A 14,492-nucleotide genomic window follows, 5' to 3' on the forward strand; every position below is an offset into this window, starting at 1 on the left:
CGCAGCCCGCCCGCCCTCCCCGTCGCTCTCGCGTTTTGGCCCCTCCCACTCCCCGTAGCCGAGACTCAATCTGGCCTCGGCAGCCAATGGGGGAGAAGCAGTGTCGTCGGCTGCTTCCGGGATGGATACGAGCGATCGCTTCCGGGTGGGAGGTGACGCGGCGCTTGTCCGACATGGTGGCGGCGGGACTATGTGTGTGCAGGCTGATCCGGTGCGGCTCCCCCAGGCGACCGCTCCCCTCCCCTCGCCTCCAGCCGCGGCGGTGACCCTCCTTCATCCGCAACTGACCGCCCGCTCCGGCTGCGCCTGGGCTTGGGCCTGGCCCGCGGGGGGTGGGGTCTCCGTGGCTGGCGGCGCCGGGGGGCGCTGACCCGGCCTCAGCCCCGGCAGCGCCCGCGGCTGCATTGCAGGGTAGAGCCGGGGGGAGGTCACCTTCTGCCCGAGGCGGTCACGGGGAGGGGCTCCGCAGCGTTGCCAGGTTTTAAATAGGAAATTATCGCATTGGAAGCTCAAGATTATCCTGTTTGCTGAAAAAATATTGAAGTACTCTTTTTCTTATTTACTTTGTGCTCCCTGTAAGTCGCCAATGAGCGAGTCAGAACTGGCTCATCAAATTTGAAGCACTTCTCTATTGTGAGGCAAGCCGTGGTAAGAAAGGGCTGACAGCAAGGCCATAAGTCAGTTAATTCTCCCAGAGAATGACTTGGGTTTTGCACCTGTTGCCTTAAAAATGATCGTACAGTTTTGAACATCTTTACTGTTATTGATCATATGTTGTTCAAGGGTTGGAATTATTATACAAATACAATAGTTATCGTACACCTGGCAACACTGGGTCCCCGGGGGAAAGGGCACTCCCCCACTCCACCCAGGTATCCAGGGAGTGACCATGGAAACATGGCCTGCTGCTTGCGAGCTTTCTTCATGGATGCGTCCTGGGTTTAGGGACAATCCTAGCAAATGTGCATGGATAGGCACTAGTTCTAGTCTTGGGGGCTTTCCTTGGAGACTAGCAAGGGCAAGGTTTGGGCTTACCAGCTTTCCTAGCAGACAGCAGGGACATGCACTAGTTCTAGTTGTGGGGGCTTTCCTACTAGGTGTGTCTGGATAGATACCATTTCTTTCAAATGATTTTTATATTGGAGTTTTCATTTTTCCCTACTTCTTTCAGACTGTTGTGGTCTTTGCTTATCCCCGGGTTGTTTCTCGGCGGAGCCCTGTGCCTCTGTTTAGTCGTGTTGCTGTGGGGAGTGCGGCTGTGGCTGCAGCACAGGAAAGATCAGTCAGCCTCTACAGGGAAGGATGGGAAGCGTCAGCTGGTGGTTGCCTTTTTTCATCCATATTGCAATGCAGGCGGTGGAGGGGAGAGAGTGCTGTGGTGTGCCCTAAGGACGCTGCAGAAAAAGTGAGTGCACACCCAGTCAAAGTACACATAATTACTTTGCAGCTTAGTGCTTGAATGTTGCTGTGTAACTCCTTATGGCAGTGATTCTGAACCAGGGTGCTGCAGTGCCCTGGGGTGCCTTGAGCAAACATAGCCTACAAAATAAACCCAGAGACTTCAAATAGAAATTAATAGTGTAAAAAGCTTGGTGACCTGTTGTAGTCTTTCTGAGATCTTTGCAACAAAAGAATTGCTGTATTAGGTTTTTTTGACTACAGAAAAATAAGAGCTGGCATTTTCTGAGGGGTGCCTCAAATCTAAAATGGTTGAACCACTGCTATGGCATTTCATGTACTTAAGGTGGCACCATCTAATCCAAACACTTGCTTCTCATTGTAAAAGACATCCTACCCAGTATCAATCTAAACTGAGTGGGACATCCCCTGGTCTGTCCTACAGTCTTCCTCTTACATACTTGTGATTTGCCTTTGAAAGACTTTGTAGCATAGTTCTGGGGTCCTACATTTCTTTTCAACAGGAATGTTGTACCTTACAAATTGACTTGCATAGAGTAACACTGAAATCCATTTAATTCAAATAAAAACAACCACTCTGCATTTTCTGCATATCAGAAAGAACCTTAATAGGTTCAGTTAAACTAAAGCTATACATTTTTTTTAAGAGGACTAACATATCTAAAATTCAGGTTAAAAGTATGCTTTAAATATTTTCAAAATTACCCAAAGAATACAAGTTTCACAGTGACATAAGACACTTTTATAGAAAAATGTGTGAAATTCTTTATTTTACCATTTCAGATACAAAGATGCAACTTATGTTGTTTATACTGGTGACAAAGAGGTCACTGAAGAAGAAATTGTTAATGGTGCTTTCAGAAGATTCTGCATCAGATTAACTCATCCTGTGAAGTTTGTATTTCTAGAAAAACGCTATCTTGTGGAAGCTTCTCTTTACCCACATTTCACTTTGCTGGGTCAGAGTTTAGGATCCATGTTTCTTGGCTGGGAAGCTCTACTAAAATGTGTTCCTGACATTTACATTGACTCAATGGGCTATGCCTTCACATTTCCTCTATTTAAGTACTTAGGAGGCTGTCATGTGGGGTGTTATGTGCATTATCCCACTATCAGCACTGACATGCTTTCTGTAGTTAGGAACCAGAATACCAGCTACAACAATACCGCCTTCATTACAAAGAATCCTTTTCTCAGCAAACTTAAACTTACCTATTACTACTTTTTTGCTTTCCTGTATGGATGGTTTGGTTCTTGCAGTGATGTTGTTATGGTTAATTCTTCATGGACCCTAAATCACATCCTTTCCTTTTGGAAATCTGGGGCTTACACTAGTATTGTGTATCCACCTTGTGATGTCCAGACATTCCTGGATATTCCATTAGACAAGGAAAAGAGCACAGCAGGACATTCCATTGTGTCTGTGGGCCAGTTTAGACCTGAAAAAGACCATCCCTTGCAAATCAGAGCTTTTGCAAAGTTGTTGGAAAAGAAAACTCTGGGGCAACAGCCTTTGCTGAAACTCATGCTGATTGGGGGCTGTCGTAACCAGGAAGACGAGCAGCGTGTGAATGGACTTCAAAAGCTTTGTGAAGAGCTAGGTATCAATAGAAATGTGGAGTTCAAAGTCAATATTCCATTTGAGGAGTTAAAGAAGTACCTGGCAGATGCAACGATTGGTCTGCACACCATGTGGAATGAGCACTTCGGGATTGGTGAGTACTTGAAGCAGTCTGGCCCAGTGATCAGAATAGGATTAGGATCTCGCTTTGGGTTTCAAATCTAGTGCTGGTAGGGAATTGATGAGTAAGGTTACAGCAATTATAACTTGCTTAGTTTCCCCAACTGTACAGTGGTCAGTCTCATCTATAAGGGGTGCTAAATGCAATACAATTGCATTCTAATGGATGGATTGTTCACTTGGCTTTGGCTTCCATAAGCTAATATTGATGTCAGGGTAAATAAAGTTCACTAAATTGTCACTGAAATATAAACAAAACGTATTCTGACCTGACTGCCTGACACATGCTCTCTTTAACTAATGGAGGAAAATTTGTGTAAAACTGAACTTTATTCTATCTTGCCAATTTTTTCTTTCTTAAAACAAAATGCTGATTTGGTGACCGAAGCCTTTCTTTGGTATCTGTTTCACTGAGCTGCTTATCTAAATATTTGGTTTTTTAAATTAGGTTTTGAGTAAAAATGGCTCTTCCTTCAAAATTTGCCTGTTTCCTTTAAAAAAAATTCCTTTTGGGTTGAATGTAACACTTTGACCCAAGATTTATTTTTCCATAACTGCCTAGCTACAGCAACCCTATTGCAAATTTTAAAAAATAGTTATTGGCAATACTATAAATAAAAGTATAATCTTCCTTATGTTTCTTAATGATAGGACTTCTATAAAAAAAAAAAATATGCACTTTGTACAAATCAGACTAATATATTAATTCTAACTTATTCAGCTAGAATGAATTCATTCCAGCTTGTCCAGTAATCTTGGAATTCTAGGTTCTTATTTTCAAGTTTCATGGAAGATAGAATTAACTTTTAAACCTTAAAAAAAATCTCAACTCCAGTTTTTCTTTTTATTATGTCACCTGCTGTGTCAAATTTGAGTTTCAACTCAACACATCAAATATCAGATGCTAACTCTAAATAGTCTGTTAAGTCTCTCCTCTACAGTTTTAAATGTTTGTATTCAGTAGACCTATTTCCCCTCAAGTTTAAATGAAAACAACTAATTTTGTCAGTTGTTCTAGAAAATCTTCCAGAGTTTAGAAGAAAAAAACAACAGTGAAAACAAAAAACCTTGGCAGTTTAAAAAAAAAAGGAAAAATGGCATATCAGAAAAACATTTACTTTTGGTTTCATTCTAATTTCTTGCCCATCCAATCAACAGTTGTCGAAAACTGACAATTTTAGCTTAGTTTTTTTATCAAGAGTTTTTTTCCCCCCCAACAGAAAATGGAAATACTTAATTGAAACAAATTATATATGACAAGTTCTGTTCTTTTTTTTTTTTATCTTAAAAACATTTCCAATGAAAACCATCTCCATCCATACTTCTAGAGTATATAAGGACAACATTAATAATGACACATTCTGTATCTTTCCAGGAATAGTTGAATGTATGGCAGCTGGAACAGTTATCCTGGCTCACGATTCTGGTGGTCCCAAACTAGATATCGTGGTACCCTATGAAGGAAATATTACAGGATTCCTGGCAGACAACGAGGACACTTATGCAGAGACCATGGCTCATATCTTGTCTTTGTCTGCTGAAAAGAGTCTGGAAATAAGAAAAAATGCTCGTCATTCTGTAAGCAGATTTTCTGACCAAGAATTTGAAGTTACATTCCTATCATCTGTGGAGCAATTATTTAAATAAATTGTATGTGTATGTATATAAAAAAGTATTCTGTATATGACTTTATCAACTAATAATATTTTTCTAAATTAGGGCTAGCCAGCTGGCAGCCTGCGGGCCACAAGTGGCCTGTGAAAGGTTATACTGCAGCCCCTGGGCTTTCACCTAGCCACTGCTCACCCCAGAGGCACAGCAAGTTCTTTCTGCACCTGGTGCAGCTGCTGTCTAGGGACAGGCAGCAAGACGGGCTCCTAGGGACAGGCTCTTGGTGCCGCATTTGCACTAGGGAGGACATTTTCTTCAAAGGGGGCAAGTGATGTTCCAAAAAGCATGGCAGACTACTCTGCTCTAAACAAAGTCTTTATTGTGCCACCTTAGTTCCCTCTGTCCTTAGTTGGAATGTTAATGTTGAAACGCTAATGTTAGCGACAACTGGAATAGTCTGTCCTCTCTGAAACTGTTCCTTTCTCTCTCCAATCCACCCTCTGTCAGCTGCCCTCACAACAAAACAGTTACAAAGCTAGTATTAATTAGGTCAGGGGTGGGCAAAAAGTGGCCCGCAGGTCAGATGCAGCCTGCCAGGTCATTCTATCTGGCCCACGGGGCCCTTAAAAAATTTAGAAAATTAATATTTATCTGCCCCTGGCTGCCTGTCATGTGGCCCTCAATGGCTTGCCAAAACTCCATAAGCCGCCCTCCACCTGAAATAATTGCCCATCCTTGAACTAGGTACTTCCAGGCCAGAACTGCCATCGGATGAAAAGGGCATCTAGATGTCCTGCTTGTGAAACTATTTACAGTAACTCTTTACATCAACTTATGTTCACACTTAGCACCCCCAAAGTGTTTCATACCAGAACTGCAGGCTAGATCTTAGCCTGTGTAGCCTCTTTCATCACAGGGGGGCCTGCCAGCCTTTGCAGTTGGGGGTGGGGGGGGGGAGCCTGCATAAAAATGCAATGGGAGCAGAGAGGGGGCTTCCTTGGAGCCCCATAGTTTACACTAGTGCAGCTCTGGTGTGTGGTTTATGCAGCCCCTGCCAACTGAGAAGTTAGACACCCCTGTTCTTATTACACCATGATGCTATAAATTAAGAGATTTTATCCTTCTCTTGGTCCATCAGATGTATGCATTAGAGAACTTCAGTAGGGGAGGGAGGTAATTCCAATTTTGTGAAAATTAACAGACTTTTTTACCTGAGGACTCCCTGGCATACAGTATGCTACCAACCTTTCAAATTCCTAATATTTTATTGCGAGCAGTAGAGCTGTATGCCTAAACTTGTCTCTTGTAAATCATTCAGCATTTTGAAGACAACTTTGCATTAAGTTAAGGCAAACCTAGATTATCTGTTATGGCACCCCTTATCATTGGATCCTGTTTTCAAAGATAAATGCTCTCTTGTAGTGATTTGATTTCTTTCTTTGATAACATCTAAACAGGGAATGTTCCCATGCTTCAACTGTTTATTTGATATCTATAGGCTGGATGGCAAAACATTATTCTCTACTTTCCAATGATGGCTGTCTCTTGTAAGGCAAGATGTATATGCTCCCTTTCTGGTACCAAAACCTTAATTTTCTAATGAATGGCAGAATCATCTTTGACACAAAAAGAAACACTGTCATAGATATATTTTCTATATTGACTTATTGGTATGGTACAATTATTTACTCTTACGTTGCAAAGGATTGTAATTTGATCTATGTCGGGGTCTCTCGCATACATTTTCTAATACAAGGTTTCTCAGGAAACTGTTATATAGGTTTAAATGGGAAGTATTTTGTTCTTAGTACTCACTATAGGATCAACTTACAGTGCTTTAAACAAAAGGTAGGAATTACTGTAGCTGTCCTTTGTATTAACTATTTCTTCCTCTCCCTGGCAGTATAAACAGTTCACTGTCTTCTTCCTGTCCCCTACTGAAGTTTTCAGGAAAGTTCAAATCTTCAGCTGAAAGAGCATGTTTAAATAGGGAACAGACTTGAACTTGTCTACTGTAAAATATTTGCTAATACTACAGTGAAACTAGTTAATTTACTAATTAAAATACTGTAATAACAAATTTCATTTTTTAATGTTAAAGATAGTAACAAAGACCCAGGCTCTTATGACTTCATATAAGCTTTCCCCTTATATTTTAACAGAGAAACTGTTGGAGAAGGGCAAAAAACCAATGAAGTCAATTTGGTGGTGGCATGGTGCTTTTTATTCTGGGCTTCTAAGTATTATATCCAAACAAAAAAGGAGAAAAATTAAAAAAAAAAAAAAAAGCCCTTACGTCTGCAGGAAATCATTCATTTGTGCTTTGTCCTGTTATGTGTTTCATTCCTGCATATTTTTTTTATAATTAGAAATTCATATACATTAGTAGAGGTGCACTGATACATTGGTCCCATATCGAATCAGCACCAACATAAGGAAAATTGACTGTATTGGCAATCGGCTTTTTTTGCCTGACGTAGCTGATAAATGCTGCATGTGTGCCTGCAGCTGCACCACAGCACAGCATACAGGCAGCCAGGAGCATAGCCAGAACAGCAACCAGGTCCAATTGGTAAGCGTGTTGTGGAGGAAGGGATGTGGGGAGAACAGATAGAGGCCCCCTTGCCCTGCACACAAATCTAGGGGCACACACCCCCCCATGGTGTGTGCAGCAGCAGGGGCCATCCCTCCCACCCCGCGCCCCCTGGACAAGCCACTTGCAGCTTCATCCTATGCCCCACACTGGCTGGGTAGACCCTGCCCCAGCCCTACTCCCTCCCTCACCACCAGGACCTATCTGCCATCCCCACGTCCCTTCCCTCCCCTTCCCTTTCCCCACAACAGACTTACCGGCTGGACCCGGCTGCTCTCAACACTGCCCAGCTGCATATCGACAATTGGATTGGTATTGGCCAATATGGCTCGTTAAAAATCAGCCATTGGTATCGGCCTAAAAATCTCTATCAGTGCACCCCTACACTTTAGTCATAGTAAATCTACATGGACTGAGAGCAGGGCATGTCAAAATATAAATTTCTGCCTAGATAAGGACTTAAGGACATGAGTTGCAAGCTATATTGGATGAGCATGATAAGCAGGGATCCTGGTTTTCTCTGATTTTTTTTTAAATCCCCAATTTTCAGATTTAAAAAAGTAACCTAAATCCACATTTTTTCATGATTAAAATAAAGCGCCACTTACATAAATATTCCATTTTGATCAAAGAAAAATATGGATTTGGAGTTACTTTTTTTTAATCTGAAAATTGGGGTGGGAAGGAGGATTTATCAGCAAAAACTAGGATTCCTGATGATGACTCAGAAACCTCTCAACAGATGGGTTTTAAGATAAGGAAATAGGAGTGTCCTAACAAGGACACTATTCTTTCATGAAAGTTCAAAAGAAGAAGGCACATATTCAGAAATGTTCTAGAAGGCTTGGCAGAGATGCCAGAGAGGCAACCTAGAAGAGCTAAGCAGGAATTGCCTATCAGTCTAGGCCAAGATTTTAAAAGAATGAGTTGAGTTTCTTGAACAAATGGCCCGACTTTTTCAAAAGTGCAGAACACCTCCTAGATTTCATTTGCTTCCAATGGGTGTTCAGCAGTTGTTGAGTAGACAACTTATTTGGGAGTTTAACATTAGGCACTTGTTGAAATCTTGGTACGTGTAGTGCCCAGTAACTTAACTGAAGTCCTAAAGCAGCAATTACCCATCTGTTTTAGCTGATTCCTGCCTTGTCTCCATCTTCTTTGTTATACAGTAGCAGTAGATGGATCAGGGTAATTGTCTAAAACTTCATCAGAGCTTCCAGGTGTTTCACTTGCTAGGCTTTCTTTTTCTTCTGGTTTGTCTTCATTTGTTGAATGTACTGGAACTTCTTTAACTTCCTCTGCTGGTGAAGTTACTACTTTTTCCAGGGATTCCACCAGCTCTTCCCTTAATTCATCCTCTGATTCTTCAAAGTTACTACATTTATAGGAACAGAGACACCAATATCAGTTACCTGTATCCTTGCTGCATGCTGTTCTAGTTTCTGAGGCCACATGGTTTTCATTTAAATTGTTTTGTGAGAAGGATAAAAGCTGGGTCTGAGATTTAAGTGTTTCCCTGTCTTTGTGCCACTGTTAGATTAAGCCCCACTACTCTTACTTGTAAAGCATTGGGGCTGCTTACAGATGTAGAAAAAAAAAACTCCAGTGTTTTACCTGCAGCTCAGTGTACCTCCACACAGAGTGCAGCACATGCCCAGAAGAGGCATCATATTCGTTTGACCTGGATCACTCAACATCTATATATATCACACACTTAAGTGGGGCTTTTTTGCATTTCTGTCTAATAGATAATTGAATCAGCTTTAGATCTATACAGATACTGGGGAGACAGGTCAGCTAACATGCTGCCTCTTTTAATAAAATGCTAGGGGAAGGGGGGTTCATATCTGTCAATGCCCTGGGAGTCAATCAGCCTGTATTGTATCACTTTTGTATCAGTATTTTTGTTTACTAATAGTGTAAAAGACAGCAGGAGTGGCAGGTTTTCATGAATAAATTAAACTAGAGAATTAAAAAGCAATATTGATAATTTTAAAAATACAGGGTGCTAGCTAAGAAGAGTCTCTGTTTACTTTCATGTTATAAGGGACAAGGGCAAAAGCTGCCTGTGAGACAGATTCTCATAAAAGAAGGAAACTACATTTGATACAATTATTTTCTATGCTGGAATAACATGACTTAAGGCACCTTATCAATGTCACTAACTTACGTGTCATCGTCATCTGATCTTGGCTGCAGTCTGTCTTCGTCAACATCAATAGAAGAGCCTGTTTCTGAGTCATCTTCCTTATCCTCTTTTGGCAACCAAGATGTTAATGGTCTTTCTACAGAGGGAGGAGAAACTGTACCTTTATATGTAGGTGAATTATAGCCAGTACAGAAAATCTTGAAAATAATTTCTTTAAAACATAATGTACTTCATTGATTGCCACTGCTCTTGTTCACAGAAAAATTTAAATATCAGTGGGCACATCTACACATGAGCTTTAACGTGCAGTAGGCTATTTTAATACGCATTAAAGCATCACAAAAATGGTGCTCTTTAGCTATAGCACATCAAAATAAATTAATGCACATTTTTCTAGTACCTCACAATGGAGGTACTAGCTTTAATAAGCATTATCAAAAGCACGTTTATTGAACATGTAGACATGCCCAGTAACTCACTATGTATATTCTTCTTTACCAAACTGTGTTTGAAAGTAGAAGGGAAGAGAAATCTGAAAGCTAAGTGGATACTGAAATATGAAAAAGCTGCTTGCTCTAGTGTTATTTAGAGCAGGGGTTGTCAACTGGGGGTACTCATACCCCTAGGGGTATTTGGAAAGGTGACAGGGTACACGCAGGCAGATGGGGATGGAGCAGGAGGGTGGGGGCGCGAGGGCAGCAGTGCCCCTCCACAAACAGATGTGGGGCAGGAGCACTCACACGTGGCAATTGCCACCCACCACCCCGCATTGCCACCTCCCAGGAGCAGGGCCAGGGGGGTGAGGGCAGCGGTATCCCTCTGCCAACCACAAAGGCGCTGCTCAGCCAGCAGCTCTGCGGGTTGCTGACAGGCAGTGCACAATTGGCCATGCACGAGGCCCATCAGCAGCCCGCAGAGCCGCACATGCGACCAGCTGTGGGAAAACAGGGCGCAGCAGTAGGTGGCAGTGGTAGCCGCCACATGCAAGGACCACCCTGCGTCCAGCCGCCACCAGAAGGGGTATATTTGTTAAAAAAAAAGGTTAAAAACCACTGATTTAGAGACCTGACTCCAAATGATTTGATGGAAGTTAATCTGATCATTTGAGTAACTCATGTGTAAGCAGGCTGGAAGAAAAAAGTTGTAAGTGTGTGCTCAAAATATTGTTTTAGCTGATTTAAATTGATAAATTGGGTACGGTTGTTACCCTATGAGCATTAGTTTCACGGCCTGCCTAGTTTCAGTAGTGAGGTCTTATACTTCTCAGACATTTAAACCAAACTATGCTGAGGGAGTCACATTCTTGTAGGACAGGGTTGCTCCAAAATAGCTTGACAGGCCAAGAATGAATATTCACATTAAAAGATGTACAATCAAAGTTCTTTGGTTATTTAACTGAATAAATTTTTCTTATAATCTATTTAAATTGCTGGGTTTTGACATTTACAGTTGTGCACGCAAAACTTATTTATTTTCAACTGCCCTAAAGTATTTTTACAAATCATTATTTTGAATAGGAGTTTGTATTTTAGTCACCCTTTAAAATGCATGTTGTCAAAATTTAGATATTTTTAAATGTTATGATTTTTTTAAGTAGTGCATCACAATGCTGCTATATGAATTATTAAGGGTTTAAATCTGATGTCAGAAATCTGTGATACAGCATGGTAGGGGCCTAAAGTCAGCTGCTGTTATGCTACAAAAAATATACAGCAATTTATATTAGCATATGGAAAAAACAGGTTTCTGTTTGTAATGTAGATCAAATTTTCTCAAAACTTTGGAAAATACTTTGATAAAACATCGATTGCCAGAGATCATTATTTTCAATACTAGTGGCTGCATTTCCCAGCTTGACCAGTCTTTATCCCATAATTAAGAAAATCTGCCAAGTGTATCAAATCAATTCCTTTCCATTCAGCTATATTGGTTTTGTGAAGAGACAGTATTTCATCTGCCATTGAATGTTTTCACCTGGTGTCCTATCTAAAGTTTCATCTCTAAAATACAATTCATCTATTAAAAGTTGAAAGAAAGGTCAATTATAATACACTGGTCAAAAAAAGGTTATCTGTGGCTGCAATTTAGCTAGCAATATATAGCAATAATTTAGCTAGATATATATGCCATCTCTAGCTTGAATGTTAGTACCAGGAAGACTGATTATGAGCTTTACTCCTATCTCAGTTGGCTCCAGCAGTTACGAAAATGGCAGCTAGAATCTTGATTGCATCAAGGAACAGTTCTATTCTATTTTTGTGGTTGGCAGAGGGACTGAATGCAATGAAATCTTTCTATTGGTTTTCTGAGGTATCAAAGGCAACTGTGTGGCTGACTTCTTAAGCAAGGGGTCCACTTCCTTTCCTTTCCTTTCTTGTGTCTTTGTTGTGACAAAGTACTTAGCAGATTCATTGGAATCTGTCAGAATTGTGCTGTGAGCACTTCTGCTTTGCCTAGAACTTGAGACCAATTGCAATTTGCTCAGCAAGAATATGAAGCCAACCATTTTAACTGCCCCTCCATTGCAAAGCTCCTCCACATTCTGCTTGCATGACCCTAAGTAACCATCAGAAACCTTAAATTTGAGGTCTTTTCTCATTGCCTTGCAGAAAACATAGGGCTCTAAGTGACCTGCTACATCCTCTAAAGGAAGTCGTAAGAGGAAGATTCATGTTCAAAGATGAGGTGGGAGATGTAGAACTATCATGGCTTCATGAACAGCCCAAGTCACCTTTTCACCTAGTTTCATAGTTGGTAGGGTCGGAAGGGACCCAAGCAGATCAAGTTCAATCCCCTGCCATGGCAGGAAAGAGTACTGGGGTCAAACGACCCCAGCAAGGTGTTCATCCAGCCTCCTTATAAAGACCCCCAGGGTAGGAGCCAGCACCACTTCTCTTGGAAGTTGGTTCCAGATCCTAGCCGCCCTGACAGTGAAGTAGTGCCTCTTGATGTCTAGCCTGAATCTACCCTCTGCCAGCTTGCAGCCGTTATTTCTAGTCACTCCTAGTAGTGCTCGGGGGAACAGGGACTCCCCCAATGCTTGCTGGTCCCCTCTGACTAGTTTGTAAACAGCCAGTATATCCCCTCTCAGCCTTCTCTTGTGGAGGCTGAACAGGTTCAGGTCCCTGAACCTCTCCTCGTAGGGCCTGCCATGCTGACCTCTGATCATGTGAGTGGACCTCCTCTGGACCCTCTCCATGTTGTCCACCTCCCTCCTGAAGTGCATCACCCAGAACTGGACACAGTACTCCAACTGCGGCCTGACCAGTGTTGCATAGAGGGGGAGGATCACCTCCTTGGACCTGCTTGAGATGCACGACAAGGTACGGTTGACCTTCCTGACCGCATCCCCACACTGTCGGCCCATGTTCATTTTGGCATCAGTAACAACTCCAAGATCCGTTTCTGCCTCTGCACTGACGAGAAGGAAGTTCCCCAGCCTGTAGGTCTGCTGCTGGTTCTTCCTCCCCAGGTGCAGCACCTTGCACTTGTCAGTGTTGAAAACCCATCCTGTTCTCATCCGCCCACCCCTGTAACCTGTCTAGGTCCGATTGCAGCCTATTCCTCCCTTCTAGCATGTCCACTTCCCCCCACATCTTAGTGTCGGCTGCAAATTTGAACAGGGTGCTTTTCACCCCCTTGTCCAAGTCACTGATGAAGATGTTGAACAGTGCAGGCCCGAGGACCAAGCCCTGGGGAACCCCACTGTCCACATCCCTCCAGGTCAAATAAGACCCGTCCACCACCACTCTCTGGGTGTGGCCCTCCAGTAGTTAGTGACCCATTTGACTGTGTAGGTGTCAACGCTACAGTCCCCTAGTTTTTTAATGAGAATGGGGTGAGAGACAGTGTCGAAGGCCTTCCTAAATTCCAGAAAGACTACATCCACTGCTACCCCTGCATCTAAGGATTCTGTGACCTAGACCTAGAATGAAAGACTTAATGAAATGTGGACAGATGTTAATCAACAAGCAGGAAGACTATGTAGATCCAGTGATCGGTGACAACAGGCTACACTGAAATATATTTCAACATGACACCAATTTTGGGGGGGGGGGGGGGGGGGGTATTTTTGATTGCCTCTTGTATCATTCCAGCTGATTAAACGTTTGTGTTCAGTTCACAAGTCACCTGTCACATGGATAATGTACCAAAGAAAAATTCTTTATGGATATGCTGAAAGTCTTATGCATATCATTATGACATAAATATACACTAATTATCATTCTTTTTTTTTTTTAGAAAATTCTTAGGACAATTCCTCTAATTCACAAAGCAAACATTTACCAAATTCCCCTTCAGTCTGGATAAAAGAGTCCTCAGACAGCTCTGCTGCTGCTAATATATTCAGTAGAGTCCCTGGTGCTTCTTGATTCCATTGCTTCCTGCTTTCTGGGGTTTCTTCAGGCATGACAATAATCTGTCCAGCTTGAAATAGGAGATACTGAAGGTCATTGTATGCAGTAAGCCATGACTGATCTGGCATCATCATTCTGTCTGCCAGTCTCAACACGTCTTTCATTTTTATATGGGAGTATATCATTTCCTTGGCTCTCAGTAACTTCAAGCCATTTTCCTTCTGAGATTTTTCCTTTTTAAGGATTGTTTGTTTCTCTGAAGTATTTGATCAGACTGATACTGTAAGGAATGCCTACTTTTCTGCTTTAGGGTTTTCACAAAGCTCTAATGAAGCAAGAGTGCATGCATGCCAAAGCCATTGCCAGGAAAGTTGTGTAGCATGCACATGGAGCAGTTTTACCTAGAGGTAGCAATGCCCAGTTTAAAAGCAGTGCTGTCCCCTCTGGACCCAAACCTGGCAGGTGGGAGGGGAGGGGGCAGTCAATCCTAGCAGCAGGAAGGGGCAGTGGTAGCCCACCAAGCCTCAATCCTGGCATGGGAAGGGGTGGCTCCAGGCCCCCAGAAACCAATCTGGGTGGGGAAGGACAGTGCTGGGACCCGATTCCAGCAGGAGGGGTGGT

At 42.3% G+C, this 14,492-nt stretch overlaps 2 protein-coding genes across 7 annotated transcripts in view; one reads left to right on the forward strand and one right to left on the reverse strand.

Moving 5' to 3' along the window:
* The first annotated feature begins 106 nt into the window (after positions 1–106).
* ALG11 (ALG11 alpha-1,2-mannosyltransferase) lies at positions 107–4,832 on the forward strand. 2 transcript variants are annotated; one of them, XM_019491390.2, is made up of 4 exons: positions 107–192; positions 1,172–1,405; positions 2,203–3,134; positions 4,536–4,832. In XM_019491390.2, exons 1-4 carry the CDS (start codon positions 122–124, stop codon positions 4,805–4,807), a joined length of 1,509 nt encoding a protein of 502 aa, XP_019346935.1. In that variant the 5' UTR covers positions 107–121; the 3' UTR covers positions 4,808–4,832. The 2 variants fall into 2 exon arrangements, with proteins under 2 accessions (XP_019346935.1, XP_014460302.1); XM_014604816.3 differs by having other exon boundaries at positions 127–211.
* The window catches only part of NEK5 (NIMA related kinase 5), a 48,778-nt gene continuing 38,906 nt past the window's right edge, over positions 4,621–14,492 (reverse strand). For 3 of the 5 annotated variants that reach the window (XM_019491387.1, XM_019491388.1, XM_019491384.1), the window contains 4 exons: positions 13,801–13,941; positions 9,535–9,667; positions 8,483–8,739; positions 4,621–4,708 (listed from right to left, as the gene is read on the reverse strand). In XM_019491387.1, coding sequence (XP_019346932.1) covers positions 8,526–8,739; positions 9,535–9,667; positions 13,801–13,941 — 488 coding nt within the window. In that variant the 3' untranslated portion in view covers positions 4,621–4,708; positions 8,483–8,525. The remainder of the gene's footprint in view (positions 4,709–8,482; positions 8,740–9,534; positions 9,668–13,800; positions 13,942–14,492) is intronic. The other 2 variants (XM_006259869.3, XM_019491389.1) reach the window with 2 other exon arrangements.

The sequence above is a fragment of the Alligator mississippiensis genome, chromosome 1 (assembly GCF_030867095.1).
Source record: "Alligator mississippiensis isolate rAllMis1 chromosome 1, rAllMis1, whole genome shotgun sequence".
Classification (NCBI taxonomy): Eukaryota; Metazoa; Chordata; order Crocodylia; family Alligatoridae; genus Alligator; species Alligator mississippiensis.